This window comes from Muntiacus reevesi, chromosome 3, assembly GCF_963930625.1.
Source record: "Muntiacus reevesi chromosome 3, mMunRee1.1, whole genome shotgun sequence".
Taxonomy (NCBI): domain Eukaryota; kingdom Metazoa; phylum Chordata; class Mammalia; order Artiodactyla; family Cervidae; genus Muntiacus; species Muntiacus reevesi.
The window spans coordinates 55126039-55151955 of NC_089251.1; the positions used below are offsets into that span (position 1 = coordinate 55126039).

The 25917-nt window shown below is 42.8% G+C and overlaps 2 protein-coding genes and 1 pseudogene across 2 annotated transcripts in view; 2 read left to right on the top strand and 1 right to left on the bottom strand.

Annotated features, from left to right (window-relative positions):
- The window catches only part of POLR1A (RNA polymerase I subunit A), an 85027-nt gene that overhangs the window by 31703 nt on the left and 27407 nt on the right, over positions 1 to 25917 (bottom strand). The window contains exons 13-14 of the mRNA XM_065929127.1: positions 19451 to 19705; positions 13546 to 13737 (exon numbers count right to left, since the gene is read on the bottom strand). Of these exons, the coding sequence (XP_065785199.1) occupies positions 13546 to 13737; positions 19451 to 19705 (447 nt within the window). The remainder of the gene's footprint in view (positions 1 to 13545; positions 13738 to 19450; positions 19706 to 25917) is intronic.
- Positions 67 to 3992, top strand: LOC136162765 (large ribosomal subunit protein uL3m pseudogene; annotated as a pseudogene).
- LOC136162852 (cytochrome c oxidase subunit 7C, mitochondrial) lies at positions 12193 to 12592 on the top strand. Its single transcript, XM_065927286.1, has one exon. The coding sequence runs from the start codon at positions 12277 to 12279 to the stop codon at positions 12466 to 12468; it is 192 nt and encodes a 63-aa protein (XP_065783358.1). The 5' UTR covers positions 12193 to 12276; the 3' UTR covers positions 12469 to 12592.

Below are 25917 nucleotides of genomic sequence, written 5' to 3' on the forward strand. Positions count from 1 at the left end.
CAACTGGCAACAACATTGTTACAGAAAGCAGACAATACTCCTTGTTATCTGTCTGAAAATCTGAAGATGACCAGGAAGGTCTTGGCCCTCAGTCTTCACAAGGCCGGCACTGCCAGGACAGAGGGTAAGGAGGAAAGCTAGGAGGGTGACTTCCCAGGATGCTGACTACGAGCTGTACTTAAACCACAGTGCCACCTGCACAGTGGGAATTGCCAGCTGGGCACAGTCGGGATGGAAAGTCTGGGAGATGGCTAACACATGCAGCCAATACATGTAAGGAAAGGAGACGGACCTGCCACTTCATCTGTAAAATCAAGGGAGCAGGAAAAGCATCTGACAATCTCAATACCCTTTCACAATACAAACGGTCAACAGATTCGGAAGAGGCGGCAACATCATCTGCCTGATAAAGGGGAGGCACTGATGTAAAAAACTACCACTGCCATTTTCAGTAAGCAAAGAATGATGCTTTCTAAGATCAGGAACAAGGAAAGAATGCATGCTTTTGCCACTCTATTCAATAATGTTCTAGAGGTCTGAGTCAGGGCAATCAGGCATGGAAAGAAGAAAAGGTTTTCGGATTAGAGAGTGAGAGAGTAAACAACCTCTGAATGCAGATGACATAACCTTATACAGAGGAAACCTGAAAGAATTCAGAAGAACTTGTTAGCACTAGTAAATGACTTGAGCAAAACTGGAAGATATAAGATCAATATTCAAAAATCAATCATATTTCTTCTATACATTAACAATGAACAATCTGAAAATGAAATTAGAAAAACAATTCCACGTACAATAGAATCACAAAGAATAAAATACTCAGGAATAAATTCAACCAAAAAAGTCTAAGACTTTTAAGTGGAAAACAATAACACACTATTGAAAGAAGTTAAAGAAGATTTAAGTAAATGAAAAGACATCATGGATTGGAAGATTTAATACTGTTAAGATGGCAACACTTTCCAAATTGATCTACAGATTCAATGCAATCCCTATTAAAGTTCCAACTTGCATAACTAACAAGCTGACCCTAAAATTCAAATGGGAATGCAAGGGACCCCAAATGGTCAAAACAATCTTGAGAAAGTAGACAAAGCTGAAGGACTCATATTTCCAGATTTTAAAATTTATTATAAAGCTACAATAATCAGGACATAGGTTCCCAGGTGGCATGAGTGGTAAAGAACCCGCCTGCTGATGCAGGAGACATAAGACATGGGCTCGATCTCTGGGTTGGGAAGATCCCCTGAAGGAGGGCACAGCAAGTCACTCTAGTATTCTTGCCTGGAGAATCCCCATGGACAGAGGAGCCTGGCGGGCTACAGTCCATGGGGTCACAAAGAGTCGGACACAACTGAAGCGACAGCACACAGCACTCATTGGCGTAAAGACAGACACACTGACCAATGGAACAGAAATAAGAGTCTAAGAGTAAGCCCATACCTCAGTGGCTCATTGATTTTTAACAAGAGTGCTAAGAACATTCAATGGGGAAAGAATAGTTTTATTAACAAATGATTTTGAGACAACTGCATATCTACCAACAAAAGAATAAAGGTGGACCCCTATCTCATAATACAGAGAAAAATTAACTGAAAATGGATCAAGATCAAAGACATAAATGTCAGGGATAAAACCATAAAACTCTTAGTTGAAAACACAGCTGTAAATCTGTGTGACCTTGAAATTGGCAAAAGTTTCTAAGATATGACACCAAAAGTACAAGGAACCAAAAAAAAAAGTAAATAGGATTTCATAAAAATTTTAAAAAATGATGTGTCAAAGGACACTGTCAAGAAAGGAAAAAAGAACTCATACAATGGGAGAAAATACCTGTGTTATCATATATGTGATACAGATCTGGTAGCCAGAATATATAAAGAACTGTTAGAATTTAACAATAAAAAGACAAACAACCCAATTAATAAATGGGAAAAAGGCATGAATAGACATATCTCCAAAGAAGATATTACAAATGGCCAGTAAGCACATGAAAAGCTGCTCAATATTATTAATCATTAGGAAAAGGCAAATGAAAACCATAATGAAAGACTACTTCACACCCACTAAGATGGCTATTTTATTATTATTATCATTATTATTATTTTTTGGGTGTGCCACTCAGCTTGTAAGATCTTAGATCCCTGATCAGGGTTCAAACTCACGCCCTGGCAGTGAAAGTGCCAAGTCCTAACCACTACACTGCCAGAGAACTCCCCCAAGATGGTTATTTTAAAAACAAAAGAAAAATACATGTTGGAGTGAATATGGAGAAATTAGAACCGTCATGTACTGTTGGTGGGGATGTAAAATTGTAAGCTGCCTTGGAAAACTGTTTGCTAGTTCCTCAAAAAAGTTAAACACAGAATTCCCTTATGACCCAGTGGCTTCTCTCTTAGCTATATATTCAAGAGAATTGAAAGTACATATTCATATAAATGAATGCATCAGTTTCATGCACCAGTTATGCACAAATACCTACTGCAGTCTTATTTGTAACAGCCAAAAAGTGGAAAACAAGCGAAATTATCCATTTATCAACTGACAAGTGAATAACATATGGAATATCCATACAATGGAATATTATTCAGCCACAAAAAGAAATGGGATACTGCTTCTTTCTCGTCCTGGAAGGTAGTGTGGGAGGCTGCGGGACAGCTCCAGATAGTTCATAGGACTGGGACATGGTCGCTGGGGCGCCGTGAAAGCCAAGCTGAGCGGCAGGGCGCCCGAGGGTGAAGGGGCTGCGTTCTCCCGGCCTCACTATGCCCAGTTGGGAGGCTGCTGGCTTGGGCTGGCGCCCGGGTGCTGGACCGCAGCACGGGTGGCCTGGGCACTGCCCTGGGCTCGGGAAACAGAACAGACATCTGGGTTTTGGTTAGAAGTCTCCATGGCAAGAGTGGTACTTGGTGGGATGAGCATCTTTCTGAAGAGAATGTTTCCTTTGTTAAGCAATTGGTCTCTGATGAACATAAAGCCCAATTAGCAAGTAAACTCTGCCCTCTGAAAGATGAGGCGTGGCCTATACATCCTTGGGAACCAGGTTCCTCTAGAGTGGGCCTTATTGTACTGAAGTTAGGCATGATGCCTTTATGGACCAAAGATGGTAAGAAGCATGTGGTCACATTACTTCAGGTACAAGACTGTCATGTCCTAAAATATACTCCAAAGGAAAATCATAATGGAAAAATGGCAGCCCTGACTGTAGGAGGAAAAACTGTGTCACGTTTCCATAAATCTACACCTATATTGGAATTTTACCAGGAACTTGGATTGTCACCAAAGCAGAAAGTTAAAATGTTTAACATAACAGATAATGCTGTTATTAAGCCAGGTACTCCTCTTTATGCTGCTCACTTTCGCCCAGGACAGTATGTGGATGTCACAGTCAAAACTATTGGTTAAAGGTTTTCAAGGTGTCATGAAAAGATGGGGATTTAAAGGCCAGCCGGCTACTCATGGTCAAACAAAAACTCACAGGAGGCCTGGAGCTATTTCAACTGGTGATGTTGCCAGAGTCTGGCCTGAAACTAAAATGCCTGGACAATTGGGGAATATGGATAGGACAGCATTTGGACTAAAAGTGTGGCGAATAAACACAAAGCACAATATAATCTATGTCAATGGTTCTGTACCTGGACACAAAAACTGCTTAGTAAAGATCAAAGATTCTATACTGCCTGCATATAAGGATTTCTGTAAAAATCTACCATTTCCAACATTTTTCCCTGATGAGGACGAAAAGGAGCTACCAGAAGATTTGCATGATGAAGAAGTGTGTCAGCCTGGAGCACCTTCTATTACGTTTGCTTGACCTCATTGGCCATGAGAGAACCCCACATATGCTGTGAATTCTGATGAGCCAGAACAGTAATATAACCAGGAATTATGGGGGTTTTTTCCTTAGTTACAACATACCACATTGGTTATCTTTTAAGCTGTGTATTTCTCAAATTATCTTAAATGTTTATAAATTTAACTTCTACTTAAAAAAAAAAAAAGAAAAGAAATGAGGTACTGTTTATGCTACAACATGAATGAATCTTGAAACCATTATGTTAACTAAAAGAAACAAGCTATAAAAAGGTACCTATTGTATGATACCATTTATATGAAATGTCTCAAACAGGCAAACAGAAAGTGATTTCCAGGGGATGGGGGAGGGAGGAATTAGGGCTGAATGCTAATAGGAACAGAGTTTCTTTTGGGGATTATGGAAATGTTCTGGAATTAGTAGAAATGGTTGCACCACAGAGAATACACTAAAAATAAGCACTGAATTATACACTTACTAAAAATGGTAAAGTTTATGGTATGAATTATATCTCATTTAAAAAAAAAAACAAGGATGCCAGACAAGATTCTAGGTCTCTTCCTGCACTAATACTGTAGAAGTGTATAATTTACTTTCTGGTCATAAACTATGCTAGGAATAAAAGGGAACTAAGATCCCACAAGTTGCATGGTGTGGCTAAAAAGGAAAATAACTGGATACTCATTAAATATCTGCCATTAGAGGGACAGTTAAATCAACTATAGAATATCCATATTACTAGGTACGACACAGAATGGGTTATGAAGAATAAAGTCAATCTACACGTACAGACAGAGAATGAACCCCACAATAGACCATTATCATAGCATGCTTACTCAGTCGTGTCTGACTCTACAATCCCAAGGACTGTAGCCTGCCAGGCTCCTCTGTCCATGGAATTTTCCAGGCAAGAATACTGGCGTGGGTTGCCATTTCTTACTCCAGGGGATCTTCCTGATCCAGGGATCGAACCCACATCTCCTGCACTGGCAGGTAGATTCTTTGACCACTGTGACCTCTGAGAAGCCCATAGATCATTAAGTGAACTAAGTATGTCACAAAGTAATTATAAGAAACATTCTATTACCCTAGCACTTGAAAACAGCTAAATAAACTTCTTGCCACATCTGAAGTATGTTAGGGTGGTTCAAATTGCCTGAAGTAATGGAATTTCCTGAAATAATGGAAATAATGGCATTCCTTTTGGAGGATCTGACAGCTCATTTAAAGTAAGCCATCTTACAGATCAGTTAAAACTGAGGTACACATACCTACAGATAAGGAAAATGCATGTCTCAGGCAAAAGAATAACATGGATAAGGAAGCAGTCTTAAATACAAGCTCAAAATTGACTGTCAAATTTAATCATGGTTCATGGTTCCCCTGAGTAGGTATATGATTCCATTTTTATTTCTTCTCTGTGAGAGTATGCACTTAGATGAACAATGGAGTTGGAGAAGAAATTTTTCCTTTTGCCTTTGATATTACTATCTCTTTAAATAAAAACTTACGTTACACTTCTATAGTTAATATAATAAATGAAATCAGCAAGGTTGTGGAATACAAGGACAATACAAAATTACAAAATTAGTTGTATTTCTATATACTACAAAATTAGTTGTATTTCTATATACTAACCATAAACAAATAGGAAATTCAATAATAAAATCATCTATAATAGCAATATCTAGAAATGAATCTAAGGAAAGATGAACAAGACTTCTATGTCACTGAAAGAATGGAATATTCAGTACTGGAAATATGTCCACTCTCCCTAAAGTGATCTGTAGATGCGATGTAATTCCAATAAAACTCCTTGTAGTTACTTTTTGGCAGAAATGTACAAGAATGCTTTGAAATTCATGGAGCCAAGAATATTCAAGACAGTCTTAAAAAACAATGCTGGAGACTTACTATCAAAAATCAAAATTTATTATAAAGCTACAATAATTAAGAGTGTAGTATTGGTGCAATGGAATCAAACAACCAAAGGAACTGAAATGAATCCAGGAGTAGACCTACACATATGCAATTAGTTGATTTAGGACACAAGAAATACTAAAGAGCAGAGGAAAAGCAAACACTTCTCATCAATTACGTCACATCAGTGGGATAGTCCTACAGGAAAAAAAATGAATCCTGACCCCTACCTCACATCCACACACCCACAAAAACCAGCTCTGGGCATAAGTAGACCTAAACATGAATGGTAAAACAATAAAACTGCTAAACAGTGATACAGAGAAATATCTTAATGACTTTGAGGCAGGCAAATAATTTTTATACAGGACTAACTACCCATAAAAGGCAAAGCCTGGTGAATTATATTACATAAAATAAAGAGTTTCTGATCATTAGAAAACAGCATTAAGTGAAAGGGCAAAAAGGCTAGCCATCAAGTAGAAGGTATTTGTTAATACCTATAATCTGGTAATGGACCTACACAAGGATATACTTCTAAAACTTTTACCTATTAATAACAGAATGGCATAGGATGGAAAAAAGGCAAAAGACCTGAACAGGAACTTCACAAAAGGTGAGATTCCAATGGCCATAAGGATATAAAGAGATGCTCAAACTCATTCGTTACTGTGAGTGCTAAGTTGCTTCAGTTAGGTCTGACTCTGTGCGACCCCATGGACTGTAGCCCACCAGCCTCCTCTGTCCATGGGATTCTCCAGGCAAGAACACTAGAGTGGGTTGCCAAGTCCTCCTCCAGGAAATCCTCCCAACCCAAGAATCAAATCCATGTCTGTTACTTCTCTTGCATTGGCAGGCAGGTACTGCTGAGAATAAGGAGAAACCATAACCCTCCTGCCCTGCTGATGGAGGTATAAATTGCTACAATCACTTTGGAAAACTGTTTACTAAACTATCTATTATAGTTGAAAGTAGATCTTATAACTCAGCAATTTGATTCCTTGGTATCTACCCATCAAAATGCATACATATGTTCAATAAGAGACATATACAAGAATGTTCATAACAGCCCTATTAATAACAGCCAAATGAAGATGACTGAAGACAACCCAAACATCCATTAATGGTAAAGTGAACAAGTATATAATGATACAGTCACATAATATAAGAAAACCACTCAAGAGGCTGTATGAAATGCCCTGGAAAAATAGCCTAAGACTTAATTTTTGAGGGCAGTACAAATAAATTTCCCAAGCTAAGCTCCTTCTCTCCTGATTCAAAACATGGCTTTTCTCTGTAGAATATTAGACTGGGTCACTAACAAATTCTTATGCAGGGCAGTAACTGTTCCCTTCTTTCACCTACTTGTACTGAAATAACAGCCTGTACCAACCTTTCAAGAAACCCGGAAAAATCTCAACTGTGACATAAATAAAATCTGGGCCTATTTTCTAATTTTACTTGGTTATACAGTAAGCAGAGCCCAGAAATGTTAAATTATTCCTAACACAAACCAAATTATTCTATCATTTTGATCTTTTTTGTATCAAATTTTTGCTCATATACATTTTTAACGTGGTTCTAACTGTTATTATGCGTAGAACTGTGTAGTCTATTTCTTCTTTCAACATTACGTTGGAAATTTTCCAGACTGCTACACAAGGCTTTAAAGTCACTATTTTAAACTACACAAAGCTTCCCTGGTGGCTCAGACGGTAAAGAATTCGCCTGCATGTGGGAGACCTGTGTTCGACCCCTGCATTGGGAAGATCCCCTGGCAGAGGGCATGACAACCCACGCCAGTATTCTTGCCTGAAGAATCCCCATGGACAGAGGAACCTGGTGGGCTACAGTCCATGGGGTCACAAAGAGTCAGACACGATTGAGCGACTAAGCACAGCACAGCACAATATCTTAATAAATAGATGTCCCACAATTTACTCAGTCCCAGTGCTGAGTATCTCGGTTTTTCTAATATTCCACCACTATAAACCATGATGTCATGGACTGCTTTTTTCAAGTAGCTTTTATCAATACTACATTTCAGACGATTTCCCTTTGCTGGATTCTCAGACTGAGGTGGATGAACATATCTATAGCTCTAGTTATGTAGTCTTTGTCCACTATTTGGTTATATTTTGAACACACTGCTTGTTTAAACAAAATTCTAATAAATTCTGGATGGTTCAGTTCAGTTCAGTGACTCAGTTGTGTCCGACTCTTTGCGACCCCATGAACCACAGCACGCCAGGCCTCCCTGTCCATCACCAACTCCCAGAGTTCACCCGAACCCATGTCCATTGAGTCAGTGATGCCATCTAACCATCTCATTCTCTATCGTCCCCTTCTCCTCCCACCCTCAATCTTTCCCAGCATCAGGATCTTTTCAAATGAGTCAGCTTTTCGCATCAGGTGGCCAAAGTATTGGAGTTTCAGCTCCAACATCAGTCCTACCAATGAACACCCAGGACTGATCTCCTTTAGGAAGGACTAGTTGGATCTCCTTGCAGTCCAAGGGTCTCTCAAGAGTTTTTTCCAACACCACACTTCAGAAGCATCAATTCTTCGGCGCTCAGTTTTCTTTATAGTCCAACTCTCACATCCATACATGACCACTGGAAAAACCATAGCCTTGACTAGACGGACTTTTGTTGACAAAGTAATGTCTCTGCTTTTCAATATGCTGTCTAGGTTGGTCATAACTTTCCTTCCAAGGAGTGCCTTTTAATTTTATGGCTGCAATCACCATCTGCAGTCATTTTGGAGCCCAGAAAAATGAAGTCAGCCACTGTTTCCCATTAAGTGATGGGACCGGATGCCATGATCTTAGTTGACTTAACACTTAAAATCCCTTTATTTCTAAGATAACTTGAGATGGCTTACAAAATAAACATACATAAAAAAAGAAACAATAAACAATTATAAACAGGAATAATAAGTGAACAAATAAATGTTGTTATTGCTTAGTCACTAAGCTCTGTACAACTTTTTCATGACCCCATGGACTGTAGCCAGCCAGGCTCCTCTGTACATGGGATTCTCCAGGCAAGAATACTGGAGTGGGTTGCGATCCCCTCCTCCAGGGGATCTTCCCAACCCAGGAGTCAAACCCACATCTCCTGCATTGGTGGGTGGATTTCTTTACCACTGAGCCATCAGGGAAGCCTGGACAAATACATATATTCAACTAAATTAGGGGCTAGCAAACTACAGCCTATAGACCAAACATGGCCCACCATCTGTTTTTTTTTAAAAAAAGAAGTTGAAATGAATCACAGTCAGGCTCATTCCAAAGCCTTGTCTATGTCTGCTTTCACGTTATCATGGCAGAGCTGAGTAGCTGTAATTCAGAGATCATATGGCCAACAAAGCCTAAAATATTTTCTATCTGGCTTTTATAAAAAAAGCTTACCAATTCCTGAACTAGACTATCCATAATTATAGATTTTAATCTTAAAACAGTTAACATTCCCCTACTATTCTGTTAAATCAACTTCTGTTTCTGGTCAGGATACAGCCATGGTGACCTGATTTCACATCCACCAGAAATAACAATAACAAAAGCAGACATGAATATGAAACATTGGTTTCAATACAATGGATATTAGGAAATGAAGGACAGAGAACAGCAAGGATATAGTAGACTTGAACATTGTTTTGCTGTTGTTCAGTCACTCAGTTGTGTCCAACTCTTTGTGACCCCATGGACTGCAGCATGCCAGGCTTCCCTGTCCATCATCAGCTCAGGGAGCTTGCTCAAATTCAGGTCCATCAAGTCAGTAATGCCATCCAACCATCTTTATCCTTTGTTGTCCCCTTCTCCTGCCTTCAGTCTTTCCCAGCATAGGGTCTTTTCCAATGAGTCAGCTCTTTGCATCAGGTGGCCAAAGCATTGGAGCTTCAGCTTCAGCATCAGTCCTTCTAATTAACATTCAGGGTTGATTTCCTTTAGGATTGACTGGTTTCATCTCCTTGCAGTACAAAGGGACTCTCAAGAGTTCTCCAACACCACAGTTTAAAAGCATCAATTCTTTGGTTCTCAGCTTTCTTTATGGTCCAACTCCCACATCCATACATGACTACTGGAAAAACCGTAGCTTTGACTAGATGGACGTTTGTTGGCAAAGTAATGTCTCTGCTTTTTAATATGCTGTCTAGGTTGGGCATAGCTTTTCTTCCAAACAGCAACCATCTTTTAATTTCATGGCTGCAGTCACAATCTGCAGTCAAAATCTGTGATTCTGAGCCCAAGAAAATAAAGTCTCTCACTGTTTCCAGTGTTTCCCCATTAGTTGGCATGAAGTGATAGGACCAGATGCCATGATCTTCATTTTCTGAATGGTGAGTTTTAAGCCGGTTTTTTCACTCTCCTCTTTCACCTTCACCAAGAGGCTCTTTAGTTCCTCTTCACTTTCTGACATAAGGGTCGTGTCATCTGCATATCTGAGGTTATTGATATTTCTCCCAGCAATCTTGATTCCATCTTGTGCTTCATACAGCCTGGCATTTTGCATGATGTACTCTGCATGTAAGTTAAATAAGCAGGGTGACTATATACAGCCTTAACATACTCCTTTCCCAATTTGGAACCAGTCCATTGTTCCATGTCCAGTTCTAACTATTGCTTCTTGACCTTCATACAGGTTTCTCATGAGGCAGGTAAGGTGGTCTGGTATTTCCATCTCTTTTAAGAATTTTCAGTTTTTTGTGATCCACACAAAGGCTTTGGCATAGCAAATAAAGCAGAAATAGATGTTTTTCTGGAACTCCCTTGCTTTTTCTATGATCTAATGGATGTTGGCAATTTGATCTCTGGTTCCTCTGCCTTTTCCAAATCCAGTTTGAATATCTGGAAGTTCATGGTTCACATACTATTGAAGCCAGGCTTTGGGAATTTTGAGCATTACTTTGCTAGCATGTGAAATAAGTGCAATTGTGCAGCAGTTTGAACATATTTTGGCATTGCCCTTCTTTGGGATTGGAATGAAAACTGACCTTTTCTAGTCCTGTGGCCACTGCTGAGTTTTCTGTATTTGCTGGCATACTGAGTGTGGCACTTTCATAGCATCATCATTTAGGATCTGAAATAGCTCAACTGGAATTCCATCACCTGTACTACCTTTGTTTGTAGTGACGCTTCCTAAGGTCCACTTGACTTCACACTCCAGGATGTCTGGCTCTAGGTGAGTGATCACACCATCATGGTTGTCTGGATCAATAAGACCTTTTTTGTAGTTCTTCTGTGTATTCTTGCCACCTCTTCTTAATATCTTCTGCTTTTATTAGATCCATATCAATTCTGTCCTTAATTGTGCCCATCGTTGCAGGAAATGTTCCCTTGGTATCTCTAACTTTCTTGAAGAGATCTCCAGTCTCTCCCACTCTACTGTTTTCCTCTATTTCTTTGCATTGATCACTGAGGGAGGCTTTCTTACCTCTCCTTGCTGTTCTTTGCAACTCTGCATTCAGATGGGTTTATCTTTCCTTTTCTCCTTTGCCTTTTGCTTCTCTTCTTTTCTCAGCTATTAGTAAGGCATCCTCAGACAGGCATTTTGCCTTTTTGCATTTCTTTTTCTTGGGGATGGTTTTGATCACCACCTCCTGTACAAGGTCATGAACTTCCATCCACTGTTCTTCAGACTTGAACCTAATTGACATTTATATAGCACTTCATGCAACACAGCAGAATACATGTGATTTTTAAGGACATACGGATCATTTATCAATACAAACGATCTTTGAAGCCACAAAACAAATCTCAGTAATTTGAAAAGGATTCAAGTTATTCAAGGTATGTTTTCTGGCCTCTGTGGAATGAAAATTGCAATCAGTAATATACATATCTGAAAAATTCTTAAATATTTGGAAACTAAATCAAAGACTTCTAAATATCTCAGGGGTCAGAAACAGAAATAAAAAAGGCATTTAGCAAGTCTTTTGAAGTGAATGAAAATGAAAATACATATATTCAGCAGAAATTTTATATATAAAATGCCAATTTTAAAACAGGAAAAAAGTCTCAAATTACTGACTTCAGTTCCAACCTTAAGTAACTAGAAAAAGGGCAAATTAAAACCAAAGTAAGCAGAAGAAAGGAAATAAAAAAGATGAAAGTGAAATAAATGAAACAGAAACAGAAAAATAGAGGAAGTCAATAAAAGCTGGTTCTTTGAGAATAAAACTCAGAGCAAACTGATCAGGAAAAAGAGAGAAGACATAAATTATCATAATCAGGAATGAGAGAGGGTACCACCTTCAGGTTCCACAGACAGTAAAGGAACATAAAAGAGTACGATGAATAATTTCATGCCCATATATCCAACAATTTAGATGAAAAGGACAAATTCCTAGAAAAAACAAAGCAGTAAAGCTCATCCAAGGAGAAAGAGATGACCTAAACAGCCCTACATGTAATTAGAAAAATAGAAATTTTAGTTAAAAATAGCCTTCCTGAACAAGGTCGTGAGGAAGCAGCGCGCGTTTAGCGGCCGCCATTTCTTCCGCCTTCAGTCTCGATCTTTTGTAGAGCTTCCAACAGCGCTATGTTGGGACAAAGCATCCGGAGGTTCACAACCTCTGTGGTTCGTCGGAGCCACTACGAGGAGGGTCCAGGGAAGAATATACCATTTTCGGTGGAAAACAAGTGGAGGTTACTAGCTATGATGACTTTGTTCTTTGGGTCTGGATTTGCTGCGCCTTTCTTTATAGTGAGACACCAACTGCTTAAAAAGTAACCCATGAGACAGATAGGAAGAGGAACATATTAAGAGGTGCAGTTTCTTAAAAGGATCAAACCCTTGAACTCAGCATCCTAGATACGTTTGTAAATAAACTTATGGCATAAAAAAAAAAAAAAAATAGGCTTCCTAAAGAGAAAACTCTAGGTCCAGATGACTACACTGGTGAATTCCACCAAACACTTAAGGAAAAAATAATATTCATATTGTACAAACTCTTACAGAAAACTGAAGAAGAGTAAATACTTTCTAACTCATTCTGTGAAGCCAATGTTAACCCCGATAGCAAAACCAGGTAAATGTATGGCAAGAAAACCACACATCAAAATTCCTCATGTACACTGATGCAAAAACTTCTGAACAAAAATTTAGCAAATACTACCTCATAACCAAAGAAGGTTTATCCCAGAAATACAAGTTGGCTTAATAGGAAGACCAGTCAAGTACCAGGTCCATGGATTTAAAGAACTGCAGAGGGGGGTGAGACCTTAGAGCTCATCAACCTGAATACTTGTGCTCTGTAAATAATGAACTGAGGCCCACTGAGCCAAGATGACATAATTGATTAAGTATAATATGATGCTCTGGGTGTCAGAAAGTCCTGAGTTTGAATCTCAACACTACCTCCTATGGACTTGGAGAAGTAACAACTTCTCCAAACCTCATTATCCTCATCTGGTGATAATGGTGATGAATGGTGATAATGATAGTGTCTGCATCACAGGCTGGTTGTGAGGGTTAAGTAATCTGACATATTTGAAGCACTCTCAACAAACATAACTACTGCTAGCATCAGCACCACTGCCTATTACCACCATATCTAGACGATGAGGTCAGTGTTAAGTTAGAAGTTTCAGTTAGAAGCAAAGGACAGAAAACATGCAGTTGTAGACACTCCTTTGAAACCATCCACACCCAAAAACTCCATTAAAGAGAATGTCACACTATTGTTTAATTTGTCATTTCTGTTTCTGGCCTGGACTCTCCTGGGAACAAAAGCTTTTTACTGAGTGTGGCCTGTTTCCTTTTTTTTTTTTTTTAATAAATATCCACCATTTGTTTCCCCGTAATTACCTGCTTTCCTGTCCACAGAGGAAAGGGCTTCAGGATGGCAGGAGGAAAGAGCTTCACACGCCCCACTTTGTCTGTGAGTCCTCGGTACACCAGCTCCATATACTGCTCCCGGGTGAAAAAGCAGCCTCGAATGGTCATGTTTGCTCCTGAAACCATGTGATCTTGGATCAGCCCCGCCAATGGCTGGCCATCCTACAAATCAAAACAGGTAAGAGAAGAACAAATTAAAAAAAAAAAACAAAAAAAAAACCAGAAGCCACCTTCTAATTCCTAATCCTGTGCTCAGGAGCCACCCACTAGCAAGAGCCCTCCTTACATCCCCATGTTGTCCAGTCATGGCCGTACCTAGCCAGTGCTTGGGCCTCCCAGAGCACACGACCAGGGATTCCTGACCGGCTCCCACCTTTGCCTTTTGCCCACTGTTTAATATCAAAAGTGCTGCAAACTCAGGCAGGGCCCCTGGCCTTCTCTCCCTAATCCCATCTGCTTCTCGTTAACTTTGGCGTATTTCTGGCATTTATGCATAAATTCGGTCTGGCTGCTGTTGGCTGTGTTCTTGTTTTTGTATTTTGGTTTTATGCTTTGGTGTTTTTCACACATTTCTGGCCTGGTTCTCCTCTAAATCAGTCACCCATTCAACAAATATTTATGGAGAGCCTACTGTATGCCGATGCACTGGGTGAGACCAGCCTTGTCTGTTTTAGTGGCTGAAACAGACACAACCCCTCACAATGAGAAAGAGCTAGACGGTAAACAAATGACTGGAGAGATACATTATTACAAAGAATTTTAAATGCCTGTGGAGGAAAAGAATGGGATGGGTCATCACATAGATTTGGGATAGGAGTGGATGGTCAGGAATGGTCTCTCGGAGGGTATGTACAGTACCGCAGTTTGGCCTGCGGAGTGACTTGGACTCAGCCAGTGCAGAGAGTGGGGGGTATGGGCAGAGGTTCCTTGAGAGTCATGGGTGGAGGGGGGGCTTTGATGTACGTGACTGCAGAAGGAAAGAAGGCCTGATGTCAGTGTGTTTTCACAATCTTGCATGTATTCATGGTAGGCTGTTGTCCACCAGATGCCAAAACATTTTGCTTTTAGAGAGTTCCCTGGTGGTCCAGTGGCTAGTACTCAGCCCTTCCACTGCCATGGTCCCAAGTTCAGTTCCTCGTCAGGGAACTAAGACCCCACAAGAACTGCAATAGGGCCAAAAAAAACATTAAAAAAAAAAAAAAAAAAAAACCAAACCCAAGGGCTTTTATAACAGCCTCAGTTTGGATGGATACAGTCATCTTTGCTGATCCCCAGTCTCCTGAACCCTATCTGCAGGTCTGCATTCATGGCAACATAAGGCACACTAAGGTAAAAATAGATGTGCCCACTGACATTTATTAAGAAGGTGTTTTTGCTAACTTTTCCCTGTTTATAGGAACTAGAGAAAAATCTTGGATCTAAAGATTGTTATCATTTGCTTATTTGTTAAATACTGTCCAATATTATGGCTGTATTGCATAACTAAGGAACTCTCAAGTGCAACCATGGAGAAGTGCCAGGAATTTAGCCACACGCACTAATTCAAAGGCTAAAAAGGGTGCTTGTCAAATAGTCTTAAATACTGTGGCAATGGGGTTTATGTAAACTCAGAGATAATTATTACAGAGGAGCCAGATAGGTGTTGCAGACGGAAGGCAAGATCAGATGGGGCACGCAGCCCGTCTTATGAAGGCCTTGAGTTATGAACACAGACAAAAAATTATACTCTGCAACTTGTTCCAAAGACAAGGTCTCATTTTGCTTAGGGGAAAAACTGAAAACAGTATTAAGCATTTGACTCATCCCACAGCCCTTTGGGGGCTTCCCTGGTGACTCAGTGGTTAAAGAATCTGCCTGCAATGCAGGAGACATGCATTGATCCCTGGGTCGGGAAGATCCTTAGGCAAGGAGACTGCAGCCCACTCCAGTATTCTTGCCTGGAAATCCCATGGACAGAGGAGCCTAGAGGGCTACAGCCCATGAGGTCGCAAAGAGTCAGAAATGACTGAGCTACTAAACAACAACAGTCTTTGGAGGCAGATATAGATTTTGCCTTTTTTTTTCCCCCTCTAAAGAACATAATTACAAGTTACAGGATCTAGTCAGTGCCTTCTCTTTCCATCTAGAGTTTTCCATGACTAGAAAATTACCTTAATGGCTAAACTGCTTTCAATGCAATAATCATGAATTCTAGGGAAGAGTGCTGATTAAAGCAATTTACTAAGGGTCTACTTATAATTCTGAATTTTCTAAATCTGCTTAGGATCAGAAACACCATATCTGGATCAAAAACCCACGTAATTGTCAGCTATCCTATTCCACTTAACATCACAGTAAAATGACATTACAATCGATGTCTTTGGTCAGGATTCTTAAGAGAATTAGCGTATTCTGTGAGTTGAATTTTCTAGCTGAGTTAAGTCAAGTCAAAGTGAGGAAAGGATGTCTCAAGCCTTGTTAAAAAAACTTTCCATGAAACAATGGCCCTTAATAGATAAAACAAACAGAACAGGAAAAAAAAAAAAAAAGAATCCACAAAGAAACATGTAAATGAAAAAGTGTAACTATTTTCTTGGAAAGGAAACATCTCAAGTTTCCTTCATCTATTTTAAGAAGACAACAAGCAACTCTATTAAATACATAAAACTAACAATAAAATGTACTTAAATTGGATACTATGGTTAGTCAAGGAAAAGAAACCTGAAAATAGAGAGGAAATGGGACAATGAACAAAGAGAAAAGGAAACAACAGGGAAATAAAGATACATCAAGAAAAATTAACAAAAAATGGCTTTCCTGGATTAAGAAAACTGACTCTTACCATCTCAGGACTTTGCCATCAAAGTACATGTTTCATTTTTATGCGTGTGTGTGTGTGTGTGTGTGTGTGTGTGTGTGTGTGTGTGTGTGTTAAGTCTCTTCAGTCGTGTCCAACTCTTTGTGGTCCTAGGGACTGTAGCCCACTAGGCTTCTCTGTCCATGGGATTTCCCAGGCAAGAATACTAGAGTGGGTTGCCATGCCCTCTTGAGGGGATCGTTCCTACACAGGGATCAATTGCACATCTTTTACATCTCCTGCATTGGCAGGCAGGTTCTTTACCACTAGTACCACGTGGAAAGTCCTTCATTTTTATAACTATCACCAAAAATAGGATTTCTCCTCTTGGCACTTACACTAAGGGCTACACAATATTTATTAAGAATCAAAAGCTCTTTACTGCTGACAAAAGTTGTCTGAAAGCAAAGTGAATTCTCAGGTCATCTCCTAGAATTGTCTTGTTTTTGTTTATTACTTTTTTTTCCTGATTTCTCTCTCTCTTTTTTTTTAGCTGCACAGGTGGCATGTGTGATCTTAGTTCCCAGACCAGGGATAGAACTCTTGCCCCCTGAAGGGGAAGTTCAGAGTCTTAATCACTGAACCACCAGAAAAGTCCCATTTTTTACTTTTTAAGAAATTAATTTATTGATGAGACTTTATTTTTGTTCTATTTCTGACCCTATACTCACAGGCAGGTAAGCATGTGATGAGGCACATCTGGAATTAAATAGGCCAGTCCTTAGAGAAAACAGCATCGAAACATGTATATTATCAAGGGTGAAATAGATCACCAGCCCAGGTTGGATGCATGAGACAAGTGCTCGGAGCTGGTGCACTGGGAAGACCCAGAGGGATCGGGTGGAGAGGGAGGTGGGGGGGGGATCGGGATGGGGAATACATGTAAATCCATGGCTGATTCATGTCAATGTATGGCAAAAACCACTACAATAGTGTAAAGTAATTAGCCTCCAATTAATAAAAATAAATGGAAAAAAATAAAAATATAATAAAATAAATAGGCCAGTCCTTTGCAGGACATGGTGTAAGCAATTAAGTCCTCTATTCCATCTTATTCAATGAAAATCCAAGTTTACATTGGTCTAGTGAATACTCAAGTTCACTGGCCTAAAAGCACTTCAGAGCAGCCCAACTCTTCATGAGGCTAAAGTCCAAAGGTCACTCTGCCAGCAAGAAAAATGCACCATCTGCTGTTTACTGGTAGTGTCCACCGTGGTGAAGTGGGACATTCTCTCTAGCAGGCTAGACAACTAGCACAGTCCTGTTAGCCACTTCCTTCCACAGACCCTCACCCAGGCCCAGCCTTGCCTTGGGGGACTAAGAACACAGGAGGCTGAGCACGCAGGCCTGGGGGGGTCAAAGGTGCTGGGTTCGCGCCCCAGCTTCTTCACTGGCTGACAAGTCACTCACCTGTGTTTCCTCACCTGAAAACTGTACCTGCCGCCTAAGGCTGTGGTGAGGACTAAGCCAGAATGTTGCAGACTGCTCAGAGTGGTACCTGAGGCACACGGCGTGCTCAGGACAAAGTGGTTTTTATTGCCACCACCATCACAGCTACAACTGATGTAATTTACACAAAAACACAAAAGGCCAATTTTCAAATTAGTCAATTTCCTTATAATTATTTCTTCTAAACTATTAATTTAAAAATTAAAAAAACATTTTTTTTTTGGCTGCACCACAAGGCATGCAGGATCTTAGTTCCCCAATCAGAGATCAAACCCATACCTCTTGCAGTAGAAGCTCGAAGTCTTAACCACTGGACCATCAGGGAAACCCCTGTTAGTAAAAATCAATCAAACTATTTCTTCTAATTTCTGGGGGACCTGAGTGGGCCCTTAATCCCTCCTGCTCACGGTCAGCCCCTTCATTAATCAATAGCCAGCCAAGGTGGGCAGAGAAGGGAAAGAAAGTTATATTCAACTAATTGAATCTACAGGAAGCCACGCTGGTGTCTCTGGGAGGAAAAGAGGCTGGAATGCTGGGATACTGGTCACCTGCCTGGTTCTCCAGGTGGGATGGGGGAAGAGAAATTCCCAGGAGGAGAGCTCACTAACTGATGGGGGACAATCTCTAAGCAGCCTCTTATGCTTCCTGGGTGCAGACGTCTCTGTCTCCTGTGGAAGGGTGGCAGGGCCCACGCCGGGAAAAAGAAGAAAAGCCACAAAGACCTGGGAGTTCCTGGCCCCTCCTCCCCACCCACTTCCACTCCAGCTGTGTCCCTGGACATGTTATACCATTTCTTCACATGTGCATGTGGCTGTCAATAGCACCGACTCCAAGGACTGTGGGGAGAAGAAAAGGAGAGGCCTCCAAGGTGCTATGTACAGTGTCTGGCCTTGAAAAAGTGCTTGGTAAATGGCAGCCATGGTTCTTTATTGTTATTACTACCCCACATTATAGCCCAAATTAATGGTGTGACGCAAAAGGTTTATAAAAGAAGGGATTCACAGCAGAGATTCCTCATGGGTGGCAGGGAATTTCATCTGGACCCTCAGGATTATGTTAGTCACTCAGTTGTGTCTGACTCTTTGTGACTCCACGGACTACAGCCTGCCAGGATCCTCTGTTCATGGACTTTTCCAGGCAAGAATACTGGACTGGGTTGCCATTTCCTTCTCCAGGGGATCTTCCCGACCCAGGGATCAAACCCTGGGGGTTAAGTTGTCTTTTAAAACCCTCCTTATCTTAAAGGATCAAAGTCATCTGTGGACCCTGGGGACCCTCATAGGTGGGGTGCTAAGGCTTGCCAGAGGCTGATATATTGTAGAATCCAAACAGGCTGGAAGACAAGACCTAAGATGCAGGTACTGAACTCGGCTTCCTGGGATGACTGTTACAACTTCTCTTCTGACATCTTAAGAGGCAGCAAGAGTGAAACCTCCTATCTCTAAGCAACTAGGGGGCTGAAGACCCCACCCAGAAGAACCCAAGACTTTCTGTGACCCTGCTGACTCCAGGAGCTGCCTGGGGCCCAGACCTGAACTGCCAAGTTGGAAGCCGGTGATGACCATGGAACGGCCTCAAGGTCAGACCCACCTTGGGAACAAGGTACTGCTGATCGGTGCAGGCCAGGACGTAGGCCTCGGCCCGGCCCAGTTCACTCTGGGGGAAGTGGGCGTTCATCTCGTCTCCGTCGAAGTCGGCGTTGTAGGCCTTGCAGTTGGCGTAGTGGAGCCGCAGGACTTTTTCCTCGGGGAGGACGCGGGCGCGATGCGCCTGGATGGAGGGCCTGTGCAGGGTGGGCTGCCGGTTCAGGAGGAGAATGTCCCCGTTCTTCACATGCCGGCACACCTGCGGGCAGAGTAGAGGACGGGCTGAGCAGTGGCCACTCTGGCATCACTGCTACAATGCCAAGGGCTCACCTCGCCCTGGGCTGAGTGTGGCTTCTGTCTGTTTCATGTTTTACTCAATAAAAGGGGAACTTTTCAGTCCAGAGTGAAACCCTAGAAATCTATGAAAAATAACTACTAAGCCCCTCTGGGTCTCAGAGTATGTGTGCGTGCTCAGTTACCAGGTCGTGTCTGACCCTCTTGTGACCCCATAGACTATAGCCCACCAGGCTCCTCTGTCCATTGGATTTTCTAGGCAAGAATACTGGAGTGGGTTGCATGTCCTTCTCCAGGGGATCTTCCCAGGGACCAAACCCAGTTCTCTAGGCAATGGCCGGCGGATTCTTTACTATTGAGCCATCCAGGAATCCCGAAATGCCACTTTGCAGAGGAAACAGACCCCCACTACTGAATCCAAATTCAAGAACCAGGCCTGGTTAGGGTTCGAACTGGCACGGTTAGGGTTCTTTGGTTTACGAGACAGACGCCTTAAGGTTCTCTGAGAAATAGCTGCTAACCCAGCAGAGTCCTGTCCTAGCTCTGGGTTCAGACTGTTGCTATTGTTTAGTTGCTAGGCCAAGTCCAACTCTTTGAGACCCCGTGGACTATAGCCTGCCTGTCTCCTATGTCCACGGAATTCTCTAGGTAAGAATATTGGAGTGGGTTGCCATTTCCTCCTCCAGCGGAGGGATAAGTCAATGATGCTACAAGTCCCTGTCCAGTAATGTCTGTCTTCTTCAGACATGCACGATCTTTCTGGAGTTTGAATTCCCCTGAGAATTAACCTGAAAAAAGAAATGGACACATCCTAAGACAGCAGGTCTACACATAACCATAAAACTCCTGGGCTTGAAAGGATCTGACAGACCTCTAGAATCCCCACTGTAGCCACATCTGAGAACGTTAGTTCAAATGCGAATTTCACATTTCAGAAATACTTGCCCAACCTCATCCTTCAGAGCCAGGACTGAAACTCAGGGTTCCTGATTCCCAGTTCAATGCTCCCGGAAAGTATTTTATGGCACTTAAAAATTAATAACAAGTTTAAATTGCCATGGTCTTTTGGGAAAGCAATTTCACAGCAGATTTTAGAACATTAAAAACTCATTTCCTTTGGGCTTTCAGAATGAAAAAGGTGCCAATGCAAGGTTCTATGAATGATGTTTATGCAGCCATGTTAACAGTGGCAAAAACTGGGAAAAAGAGCAGCTTTTGGCTGCCCCAAAAAAGGGGCATCGGTGGATAAATCATAGTATGTACTATGGAATATTATGTAATGATGAAAAAGGATTTTGTGAGGGGGGGTCCAGGCTATGGAGCATGCAGGATCTTAATTCCCCAACCAGGGATTGAACTCAGGTCCCCAGAAGTGGAAGCTGAGTCAACAGGGACTGCCAGGGATCCTTTAAAAAGGATGATTTAAATGTATACCAGTCTTGAAGAAATGACAACAATGTATTTCAGTAAAAGAAAAACCATCCAGGTGCCATCTACGGTGATGCATTAGTGTCAGTCGCTCAGTCATGTCTGACTCTTTGCAACCCATGGACAGTAGCACACAGGCTTCTCTGTTCATGGAATTCTCCAGGCAAGAGTATTGGAGTGGGCAGCCATTCCCTTCTCCAGGATCTTCCTAGCCTAGGGATCAAACCCAGGTCTCCTGCATTGCAAACAGATTTTTTTATCATCTGAGCCACCAGAGAAGGCCATCTAAGGTGACAGGATGAAGCGATTTTAAACCCAATGCAACACTACATGTTTATACACACGAGGACAAAGGTATTTAGATCCTTACTGAGCTGCTCCGTGGTATCCTCCGGGTAGGGGGACATGGAAGAAGAGAAAGATCACCACCTGTACCTTTACACGTCTTAGTGCTATTCATGTTACAATGACCGTGTGCCACTTTTAGAAAAAAAAAATTTTTTAAAGACCTTCAACTATTTCTAAAGAAAGCACAAAAACTCTGCACAAGTGATATGCTCACTGTGGGGGGAAATATAGAAAATACCTAAGAGAATGAAAATCACAAGTAATTTTACTCTTCAAAGATAACTACTGTTGACACTTTCTTGCTCTTTACCAATATCAATATGCCATTGGTCATGTCCTCCTGACAGGACACCTCCTCCCACAAAGCTGATTTTAGCATAAGGCCTTTCATCTTTGTTGTTGTTCAGTATCTAAGTTGTGTGCAACCCTTTTGAGACCCCATGGACAGCAGCATGCCAGCCTTCCCTGCCCTTCACCACCTCCCAGAGTTTGCTCAAACTCATGTCCATTGAGTCGGTGATGCCATGCAATCATCTCATCCTCTGTTGTCCCCTTCTCCTCCTGCCCTCAATCTTTCCCAGAATCAGGGTCTTTTCCAATAAGTTGGCTCTTTGTATCAGGTGGCCAAAGTATTGGAGCTTCAGCATAATTAATTACTGGGCTTCCTAAATGATGCAAAGATGCTATTTTAAAAAACAAATGCACGGGAATTCCCTGGGGTCCAGTGGTTAAAAATCTGTGCTCTCACTGCCAAGGGCCTGTGTTCAGTCCCTGGTTGGGGAACTAAGATCCTACAAACCACTCAATGTGGCCAAAAATATAAAACAAACAAAAAACCAAAAAATTAATGAGGCAACTGCTACCCCAATCATTCCACATGGCTGCCCTCAACAGCCCAGAGGAATTATGGAGAATCAGTGACCACTCCTCCCATTCCAAGTCTTCCCTAAATTACTCAGCAGACAATAGGTTGGAGGAAACAAACTACTCGGAGTCTATTTTCTTCTCGTCATCCACATTATGAAGCTGGATCAGAGAGCTGGTTATAGAGAGAGACTAAAGGTTAACAAGAGATGCACCCACTGGCCTCCCCTCATTCCTGCTCAACTGGGCTGAAAGTTTCCTTCAACTCAGGGAAGCAGAGAGCAAACCCCTCAAATTCTAAAAGGCAGTCCTAAAAGCAGCGATCAGGAACTCGGTCTTTCTGCTCCTCAAGGAATCCAAACCCATCCCTCTCCTGCCCCCACATCCATGTTTCCAAGGAGACCTGGATTCTGAGGATTCCCATGAGTGTCTGCCCAGGGCACGTTATGGAGCCTGAGCTAACTTTGAAGGTCTATTTCTTTAGCTTCTCAAGGGAGGAACTGCCCAGACCTGTGGCTCAGGCCCCAAAGCCCAGGCTGGGCCTTGGAACAGAGTCTCACAAATTCGAGACATCCTCCGGCATAAGCAAACCCCACAGCTGGGAAGGCTCGCAGGCCCATCTGGCAGGCTCCAGCCAATCCAAACAGAAGCCCTGGAGCACAGAGTGCTCCCCTTGCCAACCCAAACCAGAGGCCCTTCCTTTCTCTTGTCTCTAAATAAATACCGCAGTGAAAATTAGCGTGCTCTAGTGCCCGGGTCAGAGTTCTCAGAAGCAGACCCAGAGCCAAAGAGCTGCTCTTGGGGCTGACTGCTGGGCCAGGAAATGAGGCTGGGCCAATCCAGCCACTTCCTCCTCCATTTACGAGGGCCAGGGGAAGGGGCAGAGACTTCACTCCTCCCCCTTGTCATTGAACCTGCAGTCTCTCCTGACCTGGGTCTCTCCCTCCCAGTCACATAACCCAGTCCTTTGGCCTAGTCCTTATCTATATGGAATGTATTCAGCAAAACTACTTTACAAATTACAAGTAGGCTGTGAATGCACATATACCTGACTATGTGTATAAACATTACATGTAACATCACTGAGGTTTTGGAAACTAAAAAGAATCATTCTTAGTCCCCAGGTCCTGATATGTGTGTGCATGCTGTCACTACAGTCGTGTCTGACTCTGTGTGACCCCATGGACCACAGCCCACCAGGCTCCTCTGTTCGTGGGATTCTCCAGGCAAGAATACTGGAGTGGGTTGCCATGCGCTCCCTCCAGGGGATCTTTCTGATCCAGGAATCGAACCTGCATCTCTTACATTTCCTGTATTGGCAGGCGGGTTCTTTACCACTAGCGCCACCTGGGAAGCCCAAGGTCCTAATATAAGGAGCACTTCTGTTTCAAAAGGCCCCTTCCTGTCTTTGCCCCTGGGTTGGGGGGGGGGCACATCCTCAGCTCGCTCCATGGAGCCTCCTGTACCTCATCGTGGACCCGTCCAGTCCACAGGGGTTTCCTGAGTATTTCCTCCACGCTGGGTGCTGGGGAGAGTGGAGAGTCTAACACCCTGCCCTTGTTCTCAGGGGTTTAGGACTTGAGGTGGAATAGGTGGAGGCCCATGGAATGACCCCATAAGGCAATGAGGGTGGGAGGTGAGGTGGGACACACAGGGAGGGGGATCCCACGCAAGTGTCAAAGTGACAAACTGCACACCACCTGTCTTTATAACTAGAGTTTTTTGGGAACACGGCCCAACCCAATGGCTTTGTACTGCCCTGGCGGCTTTCACAGTTCATGCTACAAAAATGGGGCTGAGTTGTTGCAACACAGACCACGTGGCTGACAAAGCCTAAGATGTTTACTCTCAGGTTCCCAGGTGGCTCAGCGGTAAAGAACCCGCCTGCCAACGCAAGGGATGTGGGAAGATGCCCTGGAGGAGGGCATGGCAACCCACTCCAGTATTCTTGCCTACAAAATTTCATGAACAGAGAGAGAAGCCTGGCAGTTACAGTCCAGGGGGTTGCAAAGTGTCAGACACAAATTGGCGACTGAGCACACACACGCACCTTGGCTGAAAACGTGTGCAGGCTCCTCCCCTAGAGGAGTGACAGTGTTCCCAGCAGGCACGGCAAGTTCAAGGACTAAAGGGTAAGTCTGGACAGAATGGTGAGAGGTGGGGCTAGGGGAGGAAGCAGACAGTATGCTGATGTGAACTTCAGACGGAGACAGATAAAGCCAACCGCCCTTATTTCCCTGAAGCTCAGAACTCATCTCCATCCCCTCTCATAAGCAGCCCAGTGAGTACAGTGAGGACCACCTGCCCTCTCTGAAGCCAACTCCTGACCCCACAGATGTAAAGAGGCCACATGAAGGAAGTGTCCCTGTGTATCTGCCTCATCATCACATCCCAATGATGTCAGGAACCCAACCATCCTTCTACTTTTGCTCTAGTTGGAAATGACAAAAGTTCTGGGGTCCAACTTCTCCCACTTTGTTCAAACGGTTCTCCTGGGTCACAGGTGGCTTCTGTCTGGGCAAAATCTGAGGCATCTTCCTTTCTCCCTCTCCTTAAACTTCATATTTAATTCCACAAACACCTCCTATGTGCCTCGGGAAGATGCAAAGGTACTCTGGGTCTGGTCTTGACCACAGGTGGGGGACGGATGCTGGCGAGAGCAAGCCCGGCTGGCCACCCTCCCCACCTGCTTCATGCTCCCACAGGTCCCCCACTTTCTGCCTGTTCTACTTTGTGCTCAAAGAGCTTAATTCTCTGACAATTTCATTTCTCTTTTTTTGGCCACACCATGTGACTTGCCAGATCTTAAGTTTCCCAACCAGGGATCAAACCTGTGCCCTCTACAGTGGAAGTGTGGAGTCTTAACCACTGGACCACCAGGGAACTCCTGATAATTTCATTTCTTAACTTTATGACCCCTAACTGAGGTCTGACACTTCTATCTATTACGTGAGATAGGCCCTTAGGTTCTCCACCATCACCTCTGTTTAGAGGGGCCCAGACTCACCTCCTTCCACAGCATTCCATCTCCTGCACTGGAAACCATGACTTCCTTTTCATCTTCCCTCTTCTACAGCCCTGACACCCAGCCTACCCCCAAACCCATCCTCTCCCTTGGAAACATACCCTCCTTTCACCCTGGGGTCCCCTGCAGCCCCCAGGCTGGTCCTCAATCATCTTCTGACGACTCCAAACTCGCCCTGCATGCCCACCACCCCTCCTTTCTTCTCCAGCACCATGTGGGTTCAGTCAGCACCCTCCGTCACTGTCCCCTTATGTCGGCCACACCACTCAACAGTGGTGACACACGTACGGACTCATTCCCTGGGGGTGCCCCACCGGCTGTCCACCCTAAGGCAACAAGAGCTTGTCCACGGTGCCTGGCAAAGCGCAACACAGAGCTTGCAGCGGGCCCTGCCACCACCTGACCCCACTCTGCTCTCCTCTCTCAATTCTTCTCTCAAAGGGTCCTACCGTCTCACATGCTTGACTTAATAGTATGAAAGTTATCTTGCGGTTGTCTTATTTCATCATAAG

Coding starts and splice junctions, on each gene's coding strand:
- LOC136162852 (XM_065927286.1), top strand. CDS start 12,277: ATGTTGGGACAAAGCATCCGGAGGTTCACAACCTCTGTGGTTCGTCGG.